The 17,228-nt window shown below is 48.2% G+C and overlaps 2 protein-coding genes across 2 annotated transcripts in view; both read left to right on the forward strand.

Annotated features, from left to right (window-relative positions):
- Positions 1-581: 581 nt before the first annotated feature.
- On the forward strand, positions 582-15,188 carry FSTL1 (follistatin like 1; the record flags this gene model as incomplete). Its single annotated transcript, XM_019611833.1, has 9 exons — positions 582-701; positions 1,854-1,983; positions 3,410-3,442; positions 5,034-5,164; positions 7,816-7,934; positions 8,749-8,861; positions 10,022-10,132; positions 11,676-11,773; positions 12,037-15,188. Coding segments are annotated over 9 exons (900 nt in total), but the record flags the coding sequence as incomplete, so codon positions are not given.
- A 1,629-nt stretch (positions 15,189-16,817) lies between these two features.
- The window catches only part of LRRC58 (leucine rich repeat containing 58), a 15,100-nt gene continuing 14,689 nt past the window's right edge, over positions 16,818-17,228 (forward strand). The window contains exon 1 of the mRNA XM_031554873.1: positions 16,818-16,912. Coding sequence (XP_031410733.1) covers positions 16,818-16,912 — 95 coding nt within the window. The remainder of the gene's footprint in view (positions 16,913-17,228) is intronic.

The following is a 17,228-nucleotide window of genomic DNA, read 5'->3' on the forward strand; positions in this document are numbered from 1 at the left end:
ACTTTATAATTATCCATGGCAATGTTTCTTCTCTGAAGCATTTAAGTCTTGACCAGTGGGGGTGAGATAATGGGCCTTGCAGATCTGTGTTGTTCTTTTGTGACAGGGGCATTATCTGGTGCCTGATGGCAATTTCTTTCTTCTGTTTGGTATCACAGCTTTCTCCAGGGTCATGTTCACCTTCTTCTTAAATGTCTCAAGCAAAGACATTTCTGCTGCCTGCCCTCCATGGAATATTTGAAGGCAGCAGTCCTTGCCTTGAGGGCATTACTCTTGCTGTTTTTGCTAGCCGTTCTTTTGCTCATGTTCGCTCCAGTTCTCCTAGGTGATTTTCCAGGAATGACCTCTAGGAAAGCCTTTATTGCTGGGGCTATAGCCACAGCTCCTGTTTCTGTCTGAGCTCCCTGGTTATTGTCTGAGCTGTCCATCTTCTGCCATCATGTTTGTCCTGTTCTGTCATCTGTGCCTTACCGGCTTGGTGTTCTGTGTTCCGGCATATAAGTTACATGTATTATATTTTACAGCTGCACTGAGGACTGCTGCTGCTGGTTTGGATGACTTGATGTATTCTGTGTCTCTTTTTTTATGTCTTGCAGGAAGAGCCAAGGAGCAAATCCAAAATCTGTGCCAATGTTTTCTGCGGAGCTGGGCGGGAATGTGCAGTGACAGAGAAGGGAGAGCCAACCTGCCTCTGCATTGAGGTATGGGGACAGAACAGCTCCTGCGCCGCCGAGCCCTCAGGCTGCACTTCAGTCACTGGCGGCATCACAAGGACTGGTTTGGAGCAGCTGCAGATTCACAGCAGCTCTTCAAACAGCGGGGCCTTTCGCTGCATGGTGTGAGGGAAGAGCCCTGCAGCATGTACATTGTCTGGAACTTGCAGCTGCGCTGCTCACACAGTCTTTAACAGACATGGCAGACATGGCTGGAGGTCTTTTGTTGGGAGAGCCTAGTGAGCCTAGTGGGGTATTGATATCCAGCTGGCTGTGGAGGGCACTGAAGGAGAGTCAGCAAGCTCCAAGACAGCTTTCCCTCCCCAGAGGCTTGTTTGAGGAGGTTACAAGCACCCTACTAAAAAATCAGCTTTTGTAAAATGGAAATAATTGTGGTGGAGTGCTGTGAGCATGAATAGTTTCCTCCAGCAGGGAGTCAGAAATGATTAGAAAAGCCTTTGCCAGCTGTGGAGACAGGGTCTCCCTGCTCTTTTCTGCTCCATGTTTTCAAACTGCTCCTGCCTGGCTCTTGGGATTGGGCTCTCTGCTCCTACCTCCCTCTCAGTCCGCAGCTCAGACACAGCCAGCCCGGGCTCTGGGAAGAGAGTTGGTCCCTTAGCGGGTAGGGAGACTGTTGTCTGGACAGCGTGGCCAGGCTGAATGATGCAGGAGAAAGAGGCTTGCACCTTGCTTGGTGGTACTGGTGAGCTCTCACTCTACTTTAGGTTGAGCTCTCTGCTGCTGGCTGGCAATGTGGTCTAAATTCAGATGCTGAAAGGTGGAGCAGATCCTGCAGAGAGCTGTAGCAGAGCTGAGTAAGCAGGGGGGCACACCTTGGGACAGACACATTCACTGCGCATAGAGCTGCAGCTGTAGGACTACATTCAGTGTTTACACCAAGTTTTGATTTTTCTGCTGTGCTCCGCTTCTGGAATAGTCCTGCCGTGATGTTGCTGACTGGGGATGGGATGCAGGGAAGCCTTTGAATCCACATCTACAGTCTAATCCATGCGGCTTTTCCTGGGGAGGCAGTGAGAGGGTTTGAAAGCTTTTTGGACTGGGCTGAACTTGGGATGTGCCTTCTCCTTATTGCTGCCCCCAAGAGGCAGGTAAAAGCTCTCATCTCTGGCTTTCTCACAGCAATGCAAACCTCACAAGAGGCCTGTGTGTGGTAGCAATGGCAAGACCTACCTGAACCATTGTGAGCTGCACCGAGATGCCTGCCTCACTGGCTCCAAGATCCAAGTGGATTACGATGGCCATTGTAAAGGTAACCCTGTGCCCAGGAGCAGCAAGGAACAGCTCTAAAGGGCAGACAGCTGAGAGCTTTGTGTGATAACAAGGCAAGGCAGAAGCCTTGCCAACCAGAACACTTTTCCAAAACTGCCAGCCAAGGTAAACAGGGCAAACCTGGAAAAGGTACCCAAGTTCAACTGATACCAAATCACCAGGCAAAGTTGTTATGATGAACTAGGTTTGAGGCTGAGCCAAGACATCAGGTCAGTATCAGATTTGGTGGTGGTAACCAGGGTCCATAGACCAGAATTTCCAGGCAAGTCCATTGAGATAACAAGCTGGGAAGGTAGTCCCAAGATGAGGATGAGGATCAACAAAATCTATGACCAAGTAAAGGAAAGCTGGCAGCAGAGCTGGGGACAGACATATCTACAACATAATCTCAGACAAGGATGAGGAACTAAGGCATAGAATCATAGACTATTTTGAGTTGGAAGGACCCACAGGGATCATCAAGTCCAACTCCTGATCCCACACGGCACCACACAAAATCCAGTGATTTTGAGAGCGATGTCCAAGCACTCCTTGCACTCTGGCACTCAGGGCCGTGCCCGCTGCCCTGGGCAGGCTGTTCCATGCCCACCGCCCTGTGGTGCAGCCCCTGTCCCTAACCCCCAGCTGCCCTCCCCTGACACAGCTCCATGCCGTTCCCTCGGGCCCTGTCGCTGTCACACAGAGCAGAGCTCAGCGCTGCCCCTCCGCTCCCTGTGAGGAGCTGCAGCCACCATCAGGCCTCCCTTCAGCTCCTCGGTTCTGCGCTGAGCATACATGGGACCTCAGCTGCTCCTCACACACTTTGCCCTTCAGAACCTTTACCATCTTTGTAACCCTCCTGTGGATGCTCTCTCACACTTTTATGTCCTTTTTCTATTGTGGCACCCACAACTGCACCCAGTGCAGGAGGTGAGGCCGCACAGAGCAGAGAAGAGTAAGACAAACCAGGTTGCCCTGGATTATGTCCACTTGGATTTTGAGTATTTCCAAGGAGAGAAGCTACACAACCTCTTTTGAGCAACCTGTTCCAGTCTTCAACCAGCCTCACAGCAAAAAAAGTGATTCCTTATGTTCAAATGGAATTTCAAGTTTTTAAATACACACCCACTGCCCCTTATCCTGTCTCTGGATGCCCTGGGAAGAGTATGGCTCAGTCTTTTTCACTCCTGCCCATCAAATATAAACAAATTGGTGAGGTCTTTCCTGAGTCTTATTCATGCTGAAAAATCACAGCTTTCCTCCCCTGAATAACAGTTGCTCCAGTCCCTTCATAATCTCTGTGGTCCTCTTGTTTCCAAAAGCTCCCATGTTCCTCTGCTCTTGCCCAAGTAGCACCCAGGATAGGAAGAAGTTCATAATTCTTCATGTTGAATCAGACATGTTCTCTTCTGTCTTTCCTTTAACAGAGAAGAAGTCTGAGAATCCAGCTGCGAGTCCAGGTAAGAAGCCATCTCCTTGTCTGTCTGGAATCTGTGTGTATTTGGGAAGAGAACTGGGAAGGGAGGTCTGCTGGGGGAGTGACAGCTCTGTGTACAAGTGATGCTTCTGCACTGGCTGTAGCAGAGCCTGAGATGATAGATGAGCTGAAATAAGAGGGCTTGGGTCCTCACTCTTCGGTACCTTTTTGGTCCTTACTATCAGGTACCTTCTTAGTCCTTACTCTTGGGTCACCTTACTCTTGGGTACTCCTGGACTCCTAACTGTGCTGAAGTGTCTTAGGGACTCTGGGAGCATACAAGGTGAAGTGTGAATTTGCCCCTACGGACACAAGCTGTGTTCATCATCCAGACTGAGGAACAAGACATGGTTCCTTGGGGATCAAAGATACAGGAACTGTGCTGCTGTCCTCCCCGGCTCCAGGAGCACTCTTATAAAAGGAAGCTTTGTTTCAGGAGCAGTTAACTGATGGGCCCAATGGCAGAGGGGCAGCACTGCATAATGAATGGGATATTGTTGGGGAATTAGGAGGTGTAGCTGAACCACCACCCATCAGCTGTCTGTTTGGTTCCCTGTGCCTGATTTCTCTCCTTATCTCTTGTTTGTGTACCTAGACTATAGATTTTGGGGCCATGACCTGTGCTCCACCAAGGGACCCTTTTCCTATCCATGGCTTATCAGTCCTGGAGCTGTACAATCATCAACATCAGCTTCCTAGGAGAAATGAAAGCAAACCCTCATTCAAGCCTAAGGCAAAGGACAGTGTCAGAACCTGACCATCACTTCAAATCAGTTTTAGGGAAGCTCAAAATTAAACACCACAAACACAAAATTAAACAAATGCCCTGTGGGTTTTTATTTTATCGGTCCATCCAGTTGTGATCGTAGTCACTGAATTCAGAAGGAAATCATGAGTGTGTGTAAGTGGCAGGAGTGCACAAAGATTCCCTTGTCTCTCCATTGACAGGTATGACAGTGCAAATAAGCTGAATGATCTTTCAGGTTTGCTTCTGAATACCACGTTTGTAACTAGCATACGAAATGATGCCTGTGACTGGAGAGCTCTGAGAAAAAGCACAACTTGGCCCCCTGTAATTTACAGCGGACAAGCCAGGATTTTGAAGAAACAAAATTCCCTGAGATATAGGCCCTAAAATTCAAGATTGGGGAAGAGCACAGGGGAATGCTCTTTGTCTGGTCTTTGGTGTTGGAGAGGAAGGGGGTTTTGGTACCTGAGGGCTCATGGCTGAGTGCTTGGCATCGAAAAACCCAGGGACATTGACCAGAGCCAGTCATTCGCATTCCTCCCTCAATCTGAGATGAGTCAGCTGGCCCTCGGTTCCTTTACCTCAGGCATAGTGTACTGGAAGGCAGCTTGGCAGGAGTGTCGTTTTCGGGCCTTGCCACATGGTGTCACCCACAGCCCATCCACCGTTCAGCACATGGCAGCCCTGCTTTAATCTGGCCATGGATCATCTTCAAGCGGCCTGCAGACTGCCATCAGGACTGTCTGCTTGGCTTTTATTTCTCGTAATCTCTCTATGATATCCTTGCCACCATTGTTCCTCTTATCCTTGCTTTCTCTCCCGACAGTTGTCTGTTACCAGTCGGACAGGGATGAGCTTCGTCGCCGTGTCATCCAGTGGCTAGAAGCAGAAATTATCCCAGACGGCTGGTTTTCCAAGGGCAGCAATTATAGTGAAGTCCTGGACAAGTACTTCAAGGCAAGTAGAGCCTGCCATTTCTTGATCTGTCACTGTAAAGCACCAGTGTTGCCATGAAAGAAGCTGCAGTATTGAGATGTGCCTGATGACACAGGAGCCAGAGAGGCCTGCTGTGTCCTACATTGTGCTGCCTGCAGCAGCTACTGACAGACCCACTTGCACATGACCTGGAGCACCTCTGTCTCCTGTCGTCCAATGTGTTCCAGGAAAAAAAACATGGATAGGCCCAGTATGCCTATAGTAAGGGACAGAAGAACTGATCTTAGAGGGCAAAGGACTGCCAAAGGAGGAAAGACGAGTGGGAGTGCTGGCAATACAGATACAAGGAGCAGGGAGATGTGGCAATGTTGCTGATCCTTTGTTCCTGACAACCCCAAGGCTAATTGAGGTGGAAATAAGGGGTGCTTGGGGGCTTCAAGGAGAATATGTGCCTGTGTGGATTATGGCCCGGTTGTGGCAGGGAGCTGGTGCTTTCCTGGTGCTCTGCAGGGAGATGAAACTGCCTGTGAGCCCCCAGCAATAATGCTTCCCTGTCAGCCTCACCCTATCCCCACCCCTTTTATAACCCATAGATCACACGCTTCTGCCATGCTCCTGCCGCATGCTCTGCTGCCTCCCTCCCCCTTGCACCCGGCTCCTGATAAAGACTTCAAAGCGTTCAAGATGGAGCTGGAGGAGCAGGTGGGGAAAGGGGGAGAGTGTTTAAATCATAAGCTGTTGACAGTGAGAGATTAATGGTGCCTGACAGGAGTTAATGCTGCAAGCAAATTTGCCATGGCAATTGCACCCCCTGGTGAGGCAGAGGAGCCAGTCCCCACACTACAGAGAGAATCTTCGCCTTTGTAGCCATTAATTCTACCCCTTTTGTGGAAACTCACTTGAAGCCACTGCTTCAGGCACCCTGCGGGCGTCTGCCACTACCCTGGCATGCCCTCACACACGTGCTGTCCTCAACCTCTATTGCAGGGGACTTGCTCAGGCCACGGGGTTTGTCTAAACACATGAGCCAGCCATGGGCTTGCTCCACTGCTGTGCGCAACCCAGCCATACTCTGTCAGCCACCCACTGCTGAAAACCCACAGCTCAGAGGCAGACAGCTTCACGTTCCCTTATTTTCCACCTTGTTGTGGAGCAGTGATGCCAGGCACAAGGGGGCAAAAGTTTCCATGACAAAGCTATGCTGTTTCCTGGACCAAGTTTCTTTCTCTGTCAGAAGGTAATCCTCCATGTCAACAGCCCAGTGAGCTTTGAAATATATTTAAAGCAGAATTCAAGGCTTGGAGCAAGTCGGAGATATCCAAGTAATGCAAGCTAAATGAACTCATGCACACACATATTTGTTTTGCCTGAGCTGCCTGCCTCGCCCAGCCCACCGCTCCACGCTGCCCCGCAAATGGCCTGACTCCTGCCCTGCAGGCAATAAACACTGGAGCCAAGGAGGAGGTGAAGGTTTTCCCTTTTCTCCTTGACCAGAGGAGCTTGCAGATGTGGCATGTTGCTCTCTCCCTTCTGGAAGCGTGCCTTGTGTGAGTCACTGGGACGTGGGTCAAACGCCAGGCAGGCCTTGGCCTTGAAGGACCCTGCATTAGAGATTAGACCAATAGTGAGAAGCTGCTGTGGCTTAGGTTGTCTCTTGGGGATCAGGTAAATGCATACTGTCTTCTTGAAAGCCAAGAAAACTAACTTACCCAGGTTTGGGTCATTAAGAGAACTGTGGCCACTTTCAAAATAAATAGGGAGAAAGATTTCAACATCTTGCAGAAGCTGAAATATATTAGTGGGGCAGTTATATACAGGCTACAGGACAGGCAGATATTTTCCTAGCTTTACATGCTTCTCCTGAACCAGAGATAGCAGCAGACAGTGTTTGAGCATTCCTGGAAGCCCTGCTCAGGGAGGTGCAGTGACCTGCCCTGAGTCACACGGCAGAGGCTGACCAGCATCTCGTGCAGCAGTCTGCCTGCAGGATTCATTTTCCCTTCACTGCAATGCAGCTGTCTCTGAGGGGGCCCAGCAGTTCCTACTGCGTGCCCCGCGCTGTGATATGACATCTCCAAACAGGGAGGCAGAATACAATTACTGTAGTGGGAGTACAGCCAGGACATTGGGCTAAAAATCCTGCTCGTCAGTGCCAGGAGTCCTGTCAGGACCCTATGAAGCTGGTGGTAAGGTGTTTAGCTGTTGCATTAAATTTTTCCTTCTTTGGGAGCAGCAGAAAATTGCTTCCTGTGATTTTCCCTTTTGTCACTGTCACGCTCCTTATGCAGCTTTGGATTTACACATGTTGGAAAGCTGACACCTTCTTGAGCACGACTGGTCTGCTTTAAGGCAGGAGGTATATAAGAAAGCTGGGAGCTGGCTGGAACAAAGAGAAGGAATGGGGTTAGAGCCATAAATCAAGCAACAGGAGGTGAATGAGAGGCAGTGTAGCTTACCAGTGAGCAGGAAGCTAGAGCCAGGTCTCCCATTTCTGATGCTAGTGTGGATATGTCGTTCTTCTCTGAGCCTCTGTTCTTTGTGAAAAACAGGGATGATGCAACCCGCTTCATTAGTGCTTCAAAAATGCTAATTGCCTATGGAAGAGCAATAAGGAAGGGGTACTTTAAGTTGGCAGGTGGGACCCTCTCACATCTTCCCATCTTTCCCTACAGAACTTTGATGATGGCGATTCTCGCCTGGACTCTACCGAATTCCTGAAATTTGTGGAGCAGAACGAGACTGCTGTCAACATCACAACCTACGTGGACCAGGAGACCAACAAGCTGCTCAGGTGGGCAGTGGGCAGGATACCAGAAGGACAGGGACCAGATGTGGTAAAAAGAGGGGATGAAAAAAACAACCGTGGAAAATATCAGGTAGAAAAACAGAATCAGCAAACCTAACTGTGTATGAAATGGCTTATCATTTAACTAGATATGAATGCCACCAAAAGGAGCAGTCCCACCCTTAGCCTTCAGGTTGAGCCATACATTCCAACTCTCTTTTGCATTGGACCTAATAGTTTTGAAGCCAGGAGGTGAGTTGGATGACAGAAAATTTGTCTTTTATATTTCCTAGTGATTTAGCTTTCCAGTGGACCATGCTTGCCTCTTGCCTGATAGCTATATCCAGTGCAAAGAAGATGATGGGAAAACAGAGCTCATGGAGAGCCTGTAATTAGAACTGGTGCAACCATCACATGAAATCATAGCTTCAGAGGTTTCCCTTTTTCTGTGCCCCTATGTGCAAGACGATGACTGCTTGTGGTTGAACTATGCTTGCATCTGTACTTGTGTGACAGCATGTAGATGTCAGCAGGCTGCTATTCCTGCTGCCTGATTTATTCTGAATACCAGCCCCTGCACACCTCAGCCTTTCTCCAGCCAGGAGAAAGGTGTCTGTTTTTCTTCTGTTTACATCAGGGAGATTTTCTTGCAGAAGACATTTATTCCTGGCATCTCGGAACCTTCCTAGTTGTTACTAGTTCAACTCATCCGTACTCTGAGGCCAGTGACTGGTTTAACTTGTTTGCCCTCCGAAGCCAGTAGAGGAAGGAATGACTTGGTACAGCTCTGTGCAGAACATGCCTCTGTGTTTCCTTTTAGGGGACTCTGCATAGATGCCCTCATCGAGCTGTCAGATGAAAACGCTGACTGGAAGCTCAGCTTCAATGAATTTCTCAAGTGCCTCAGCCCATCCTTCAATCCACCGGAGAAAAGTAGGAATTCCTCACTTGTATTGGGGAACTAGTGGGGTCCTGGTAAGGGAACAGAGAAAAGGCACCAATTTGAGCCAGCCATTGGATGCTGTAACTCCATTCCCAGAGTTAATGTTGATATGTGCCCTACCTGCTATCCCACAGCACCCTTTGTTCTCCCATCCCTACACTGTCAAACATACTGCTGTTTCTGTTGCAGAGCTCCCAGAGCTCATGTGATTTAAAAGGTTTGGATTTTAGAAGCAGGGACGTAGGTCAAATGGATAAGGTATGCTTTGATCGTCAAGGCATGTATTTAACAGCACGGATATAAATCATGTGAAGAGTTAATGTCTGGATAACTTAGAAAAGTTGGACCAGAACAAAGTCCTGCTGTGCTCTGACCCTCCCTGATGAGCGTCTCAAAGTTCGCTATCCTTCCAAATCCTGCTCAGTGCTACGTGGAAGCAGCTTAGTGTTCTGCTGACCACGCGTGCCAAGCCATTCATCTAATCATCTCCTCAGGGGGTGCTTTCGCCTGCTGGTCCAAAGGTGCTGGATTTACATCCACTGCAGTGACACCGAGCTGTGCTTCCTAGGGGATATTCAGTAGGAAGCCAGAGATGCCTTCTCTATCCCTGAGGGCATGGTTTTCACTGAACCAACACAATTAAGTGCTTTGAGGGTTATGGTTATATGATTATATAATAGAGAAGAAATGTGAACTAAAATGAGTGAGCTTTTCTTATTTCCTTCCTTTCTTAGGGCTACAGCAAACACACACGCTTTCCCCAGCAACTACCCTTTTGGAATAGAGATTCGTTTCACAGTGACCAAAACTTTCAGCTTGGGTGCTCTCTTCTGCATATAGCAGATCAGGACATTTAAGCAAACCCAATATCAAGATCTCATTTGGGATTGAGAACTTGAAATGTGTGCTTTTGAGGAAACAAAGCAAAGTGTATGATTTTCCCAAATAATTATTTTGGAGCTAATTTCACACACCTAATTCAATGTGAATATTTCTGTCATAGTGGTCCACCTGAAACCCTTGGTGGATTGGTGGCCTCTTCCAAAGGTATCCCCCAGCTTCTCTTTGAGAGTGAGATTGTACCTCCTCTCTTGAATTATCTCCTGGATCTGTAGGGTACAACTATTGTCCCTGTTCTGTGCCTTTCTAGAGTGTGCCCTGGAAGATGAAACCTATGAGGATGGAGCAGAGACCCAGGTGGAGTGCAACCGCTGCGTCTGTGCCTGTGGGAACTGGGTGTGCACTGCAATGACTTGTGAAGGTCTGTATGCTTTCCAGAGGATGATTGTATTTGGTTTTGTGCAAAGGGATTTTTATTTTCCAGCTTTTTAGGGGCTCGCTAATGTTCTTTGTTACCTTCTCTGCTGGTGGGTTCTCCATCATCCTCCCGTGCTCCAAGATGGCCAGATCCAAGTTGGTTCTGTTCTAGAGATCAGAAAGTGTGTAACTGAGTTGGGAACAATGGTATTGGCCTTTGTGGGTTGAGTTTGATATCATGAAAATTCAGCAGCAGATATTCCAGACCAGAGCTGCTTTGCATCCTGCTGGCTTGGGGCATGCTCAAACCAAATAGATTACTGTCTGCAACCGTATATATGGGTGTGAGCAGGACAGTTGTATCCTATATGTATCCTCACTGTATCCTCACTGTATTTATATTTACATATCTGAAAAATAGGAGTCATGCCCCAGGAATGGATAAATGAGACTTAATCCAACGATGTCAGAAAAGCGCTTTAGTTTCTTGCATTAAGAAAGAATGTGACAGAGATGAAGGGAGGTAGTGTTTATAGTGAAGGCAGGGTTGTTGGTCTATCTGTTCTTCACCTGGAAGGCTATTTTTAAAAGTTCACGGTGAAGTTCACCATCTCAGCACTGCACTGCATTTTCCTGGCCTTCTTCCCCAGAAACCAAAGTTTTGCATGAGCTTTGTTTGCATTGCTGTGCTGGAGCTGTCAGCAGCACGTTCAGATCTATAGCCAGCCAGAGTCTTGTAGCTTGGGCAGGAGAGGAGAGAGGGAAACAGCAACAGGTTTGTATGTGCAGTGTTTCTTTCATGTTTATCTGTTAGTCTGCAGCACAAGCTTTGGGATTCTCTCAGCTTGGACTAGGCTGCTGCAGCAGGAATTCACCTCAAAAAAGATAACTGTTTTACTTTGTAGAGCTGCCTGCGGAACTGTGAGAGGTTAAGCAACCAAATGAGAGACTCTTTGCTGCCTGCCCAGAAACAATCTTCAAAGTTGCAGTGCTACACCCAGTGTTGATACCTACCTAACTCGCTGCATCCATGGCAGAAGCACACAGTTGGACAGCAGTTTTTTCACTTTCTGCCTGGGTCAGAGGTTAATGTTAGACAGATAATGAAACCAAAGAATCAGATCAGATACATCAGCAAGATGCATCTCCACTAAGCAAAATTACCTCTTCATTAAGCACCATTGTACTTGCATAGCACTGAGCTTCTATGTATTCCCTACAAGAAGCCAAAATCTTTGAGTTTATTAGAGGTGCTACTTTTCAAATAACAGGAGAGGAGAGCAGAGTGCAGCCTCTTTCTTATCACGTTGTTATCATGGTGTAGGTCAATAGGGGGACAGTCTGGAAGCCCAGGTTCTGAAGTCCAAGGTAGCCACACATCTATTTTCTTTCAAAGAAGGTCTGGCCAGACTATGTAAAGCTTCATTAAACTTGAGGTGTGCTATGGCCTGAGGCATACTCTTGCTGGTCTGCTTCTTTTTGTTTTCCATGGTTCTGTCCGTGAAATTTGCATTTGTGATAAAACTGAACTCCATTTCTGTTTGCAGGGAAGAATGAGAAGATGACAGCTCACAGACAACAACCTGGTCAAGATTTGACTGAGGAGGAGCTAGCTAGATATGTTCAGGAGCTGCAAAAGCATCAGGTTAGTATGGGGCTGGGAAGATTGATCTGCTTACAAAAGTCTCTCCTTGTTTGAGATGTTCCCTCTGCTTTTGCCACTTGGAGGTTTCTGTTAGATGGAGGAACTCAGCAAGGAGAGATGTTAGTTGTCCGAGGGAAGAGATACAAGCGTGGGGCTTAGAGGAAAATAACAGTGTTGTCGCTGCTCATGGATGGACCAAAGATGTCAGGGCACTGCCAAACCATGTCAGTGCAAAGCTTCACTTTTGTGCTTTCTTTCTTTAGGAGACGGCTGAGAAGACCAAGAAGATGAGCACCAAGGAGATGTAAGGGGCCTCCATATCGGAGGAGCCCAGGAGGATGGGCCCAACCTACTGCCCTGTCCTCCAGTGCTGATCTCAATATGCACAAGTGTCTGCTACAGTTGCCCAGTCACAGATATTTACATTGTATAGCGATGGGTTATTTGTTTTGTAATACACAGAGAATGGGGCCAGGAAAGGGGAGCAGAGCCCACCAGGTCAGGGAGCTTCGTTGCTGGGGCCTTGGAAGACTGGGGGGAAACTACAGCAGCCCCTGGGTCCCTTCCACAGGGTGACAGTAGTTTCTCATAGGAGCTAATGGGGATTTCTTGTTCCCTTAGATCTGGGGAAAGGATGGAGGTCAGTGCTGGATAGAAGAGGGGGTCTTCAATTCATAGTTGTCAGCACCAGCACAGGCCTGACAGTTTTCTGGCTGAGCATATGTGCTGCAGGACATAATAAGCCAAGGGCATTGCCCTGCTTACCCTCCACTTTGGTTTGAGCTCCTCAAAGGTGGTCAGCCTCATGTGACACCTGGAAGTCATGGTGCCGTGCTGCTGACAAGAGTCCAGCACATTCCTCCTTACTTTCCACCAGACTGTCCCCAGCAGCTCCTCCAGTACATTGTGGGCTACAACGCAACACAGTTCCTTTTGACCTCATCTCACTCTTAACTCTCCTTGCCCTCTCCTTAAAGGTGCTATCATATTTTTTCTTATCACATTCACATGCTGACTCCCCCTTTTGTTTTGTTTTGTTTTTTATTACTTTATTTCCTATGGTAGTGATTCAGCATTTGTATGTTTCGTAGTTCTAGATCTTTCACGAAAACCCAGCCTGTGGGTTTTTGTTATTGACAGTGCTGTAATGCCCCGTGCACAATTTGTATCTCACTGCACTCAAGTCACCACAAGCAAGCAACTTGTGAGCCCTATGCTACAGGGTATTTCTCACTTGGGGATTGCAGCGTCCCTCAATGAACAAAGAGGCAGGGCTGGATGTAATTTCTACTAGACACAGGTTGACACTGCAGCTCTCTCTGGCTTTTGCTCCCCTGGCTAGCACTGACCGCCTGCTTAGAGTCTTAAACTGCCCAGAGGGACCTGCTGGGTAGTCTAGAGACAGAGGTATGAGGCATGCCATTAGTAGGTTAACTGCATAGAAAACTGTTCAATTGAAGTTTGAGCTGTTAGCCATCATCTTGGGTTTTCCATCTCCCTCTGGGATAAGGCAGAAGCATTCATCTTTAATTCCAGGTGTGTATTCAGGGTCAGGGCTAGAACCCTTCTTACTGACACAGTTTTCAGTGTCTCTGATTAGACCATTTTTTACTACCTTTTGCTGGTCATTTTCAAGTATCTTGTTTCTCAGAGCATTGGTCCTAGTTAAAAATGAAAAGCTGTTTTGTTGACAGTCACCTCTCTAGCCTCACGCCCAGCTGATTTTCTCCTGCAGTTGTCTAGTGTACTTCATATACTTACACACCTAAGCATCCTCTGTCCACATTCCCTTCATGTCCTTGCTGTGCATCCCAAGCAGTGGCACATCTCTGAATCAAGAGGACTGCCTGTGACTTCTATCTTCCTGTTTCTGAACAACTTCAGCAATTGTTGCCAGGTGTCTTGCAGTCCATAGTGCTTACTGAAGCGAAACTCAGCCTGCATCAGCAGAAGCATGTTCTGCTTGAGAGAAGATGAGCAGGGCATGCATCTCCACCTTTCCTTGCTGGCGCAATGTTTTCCTTGAAGAAGAAGACTGAGCTGGTGTCTTGCAAATGTAGGAAAAGAAGAGAGCTTGATCCCTCCTGTGGTCTCTCCTGAGAACCATGATTATTCAAAGTTGTCTGGTCTTTGAGCTGTATTCTTGATGTTAATCCAGAGAACTTCCATTGACTGATGCAGTGCCACGTCTGCTGTGGGAATCATAACCTACTGTGCCACGTTTGGATGTTGTGGCACAGTAAGTACAGAATGGGACTGGTTCTTGCAGGGGTTCTTCTTCCATGAAGATCCAGATTTGAGAAGCTAGGATCTGTGATTTGAGTGGATGAGTCCATAGGAGCTGTAAATAATGCAGGACTACACTGCGAGTCACTGTGTTCTGGTGACCCTGAAGGAGATGTTTGGTGGAGCAGGAGTGCTCATTAGACATCTCCTAGCTCCTTCCTTAGAGAGGGACAAAGCAGCATCATGTGCTGGTTCTGGAGTCACAGGAACATAGTTAATAAATATTTTGCTTTATTCTGCCCCAACTCATGCCTCCCAGCTCACTACCTTGCAACTTGGATCATTGAAGTGCCTTAGAAAAAACACAACAGCTTGCCTTAAAGGCTATCCCTGGATGGGAAGAACATCTTATTGTCCAGGCAGGAAGATCTCCAACTGGGAGAAGCAAAGCATGGTGCAGGAGACATCTATGCAGAAGGGCTTCTGTTGGCTTAATTCTCCAGTCCCCTTCCTGCTTCCTGCAGATGTTGTAGTCTGTGAGGATGCCTGCTGGGGTAGGCTGGAGAATTGTATGCTAGCAGTCAAGATTCACAGAGCTTGCACTTGGACTGAGGCCAGGGAATGGCTGCTCCTTCAGGCAAGGCAAGCTAAGCTCTCTTAACAAGCCATGTAACATATCCTAGGACAATGTGGTGTAGGGGTGCAGTGAATGTGCCCCTATGGAAAGAGGTGCTACCAGTGTAGCTCTTCCCTCCTTGTACCCTCAGAGGGAATATGTGACTATGGAGAACAATGGTGGTTGGAAAGGCTAACTATGGTAACCACATGAGACTCACCTGCCTTGGATATCCTTGGAGATTCTCATCTGGCCTACTCACAACAGGTAGGGGGGTCACTGTCATCTGCAGGGTGACTTGGCTGTTGAGGAAGGGAGTGCTGAGTTCCAGGTGTTGCCCTCTGGGACAATTGCTGTAGAGACTGCAAGTGGCAGGGAAGGCACTACTTTAAAAAAACAAATTTAAGCAACAAACAAGTCCTACTCTTCCCTCTATATTCCCTCCTGTACGTGTGTGAAGTTTATCAGTATTCTGTAGGTTTCCTTAGTGCACTTATTTTACTTGATTTTGTAATATTTTGAAGCGGGGGTGGGGGGGTTGGATATTACTGCCAAATAAAATTTAAAAAAGAACACTTGTTTGATTTTTTACAACCCTCAATTCCTCATTTTCATCTCCCAAAACCAACCAACCAACCAACCAAAAAAAAACCAAACAGCTACCTTACATACATCCTGTGGTGGCATTTGAACACAGACCTCCATGCACTTGACAAATGTAAGACGCAACCCTCTGTGGTTTCCAGCTGGTGAAACTGTAAAGAGAAGTGGGAAGCCGCAACCACAAGGTAAGCCAGTGGCAGAAGCACTGCCTGCAGCCACAACTACCTCCCAGCCATGCACTTTGAGCGATGGGATTGCTTTATAATCAATTCAGAATTCTTTTTGCTCCCCTAGCAGCTGCCCACCTGTTATGTGTTCAAGTTCTTTACTATGAGAGTGGTGAGGTGCTGGAACAGGCTCCCAGAAGGGTTGTGGATACCCTGTTCCGGGAGGTGTACAAGACCAGATTGGATGGGGCCTTGGGCAGCCTGGTCTAGTATTAAATGGGGAGGTTGGTGGCCCTGCATGATGGCAGGAGGGTTGGAGATTCATGATCCTTGAGGTCCCTTCTAACCTGGGCCATTCTGTCATTCTGTGATTCTCTGCATTTGTGCCGCACAGAGCACGGTGTCAGTTCGGTGTTCTGCCCTCTCTGGACTTAATTTATCCTGCTTCATGCAGGCAGGTATGTAAGAGAGTGTTCCAGAGGAAAGGACTGGTGTTATAGCAGATCACAAGGTGAAGGTGAGTTAGGGTCATGCTGCTGAGAGAGCAAAATGTCATACCTGGAAGCATGCAGGGACACAGGCCATAAAGCTTGGTGCAATTGCTCTGTCCATGAGGCATCAGGGAGGTCTCAGAACCTTCTGGTTTGGGCAGTGCATTTCACAAAACAGGCGGACCAAGTGGAGAACTCAGAAGTAATAATAATAAGTAAAGACCTTGTAAACTTGTCTTACAAGGACAGATCAGAAGCCTTGGGCTAGTTAAGAAGCATTGAACTAGTTAAGAAGAAAAGCTCTAAATGTTTGTCTTCAGTTGGGTTCTGCTCTTTTCAAACTGTAGCAAAGCTCACAGGACCTCCTTATTCTATGAGCTGCTGTGCATGCTGTCTTAATACTGACATTCACTAGGCATCCAGTACTCAATTGTTAGATAGGTCTATTTTCTGACTTTAATCTCTGCTCCTAGAACTCCCCAGGATTTTAAGGTGGACGAGAAGGAAGTGCCTGCTACAAAACTAGTTAGATTCTACTATAAATACTTTGCCATGTGCAACACGCATGCTTAGCAAGGCTCTGATTTTGGCTGTGGGAGGGATGAAGAGCAAGAAGCCTGTTGCCCACCTCTAGCAGAAGCCTGGCAAGTTCTGAGCTGCTGTTTTAGGCAGTAAACCACATGTGAGTATTGGTGAGTAACTGTATTGCGTGACTACATGCACTTCATCACATTGCAGTTGAGCTTCAAACAAGCTGAAAATGGGAATCTCACGTTGCTCGTGCACGTAATACGTGGTACCAGCAAGCTCAGTTCGCTATCAGTCTGTAACCTGGCAGCTCTACAGAGAGAAGCCTCGTGGGTTAAGCCCTGCGAACGTCCTAGGAGTAAAGCTATGCTATAAGGCGCAAGCAAGGACATCCCTGGAGATACACAAACACCATGCGGACGCGGTTCCTAGACAAGGCGCTCCGTGTGGCTGCCGCTGCCAGAGCAGGCCAGACCGACCGGGGGCGGGCTGCAAGGACGACTGTGCTGTAAGGAAGGGGCTGTAACGCCGTAGCTCGGCGCTAACAGCATCCCCCCTCGCACGCTTCTCCTCAGGTACTCCTCCCTCGCATGCTCGCTCCGGGCCGGCGGCAGGGTCTCCGCCTCCCCTGCGGCGGCCGGCGGGAGCCCCGAAACATGAATACGAACGCTCTGGCCCCTTTGGCCTCGGTCGCCACTCCCCCCTCAGCGGGCGGCGGGCCCGGGATCGAGCACGGCCTTAGAGAGTGGTGGTGCTATTCAGGTTCCTGGGCGGGTGGAGCGGAGCGGAGGGGCGCTCGGGGACGGCGAGCGGGATGGCGGCGG

Source organism: Meleagris gallopavo, chromosome 1, assembly GCF_000146605.3.
Source record: "Meleagris gallopavo isolate NT-WF06-2002-E0010 breed Aviagen turkey brand Nicholas breeding stock chromosome 1, Turkey_5.1, whole genome shotgun sequence".
In the NCBI taxonomy this organism is placed as follows: Eukaryota; Metazoa; Chordata; class Aves; order Galliformes; family Phasianidae; genus Meleagris; species Meleagris gallopavo.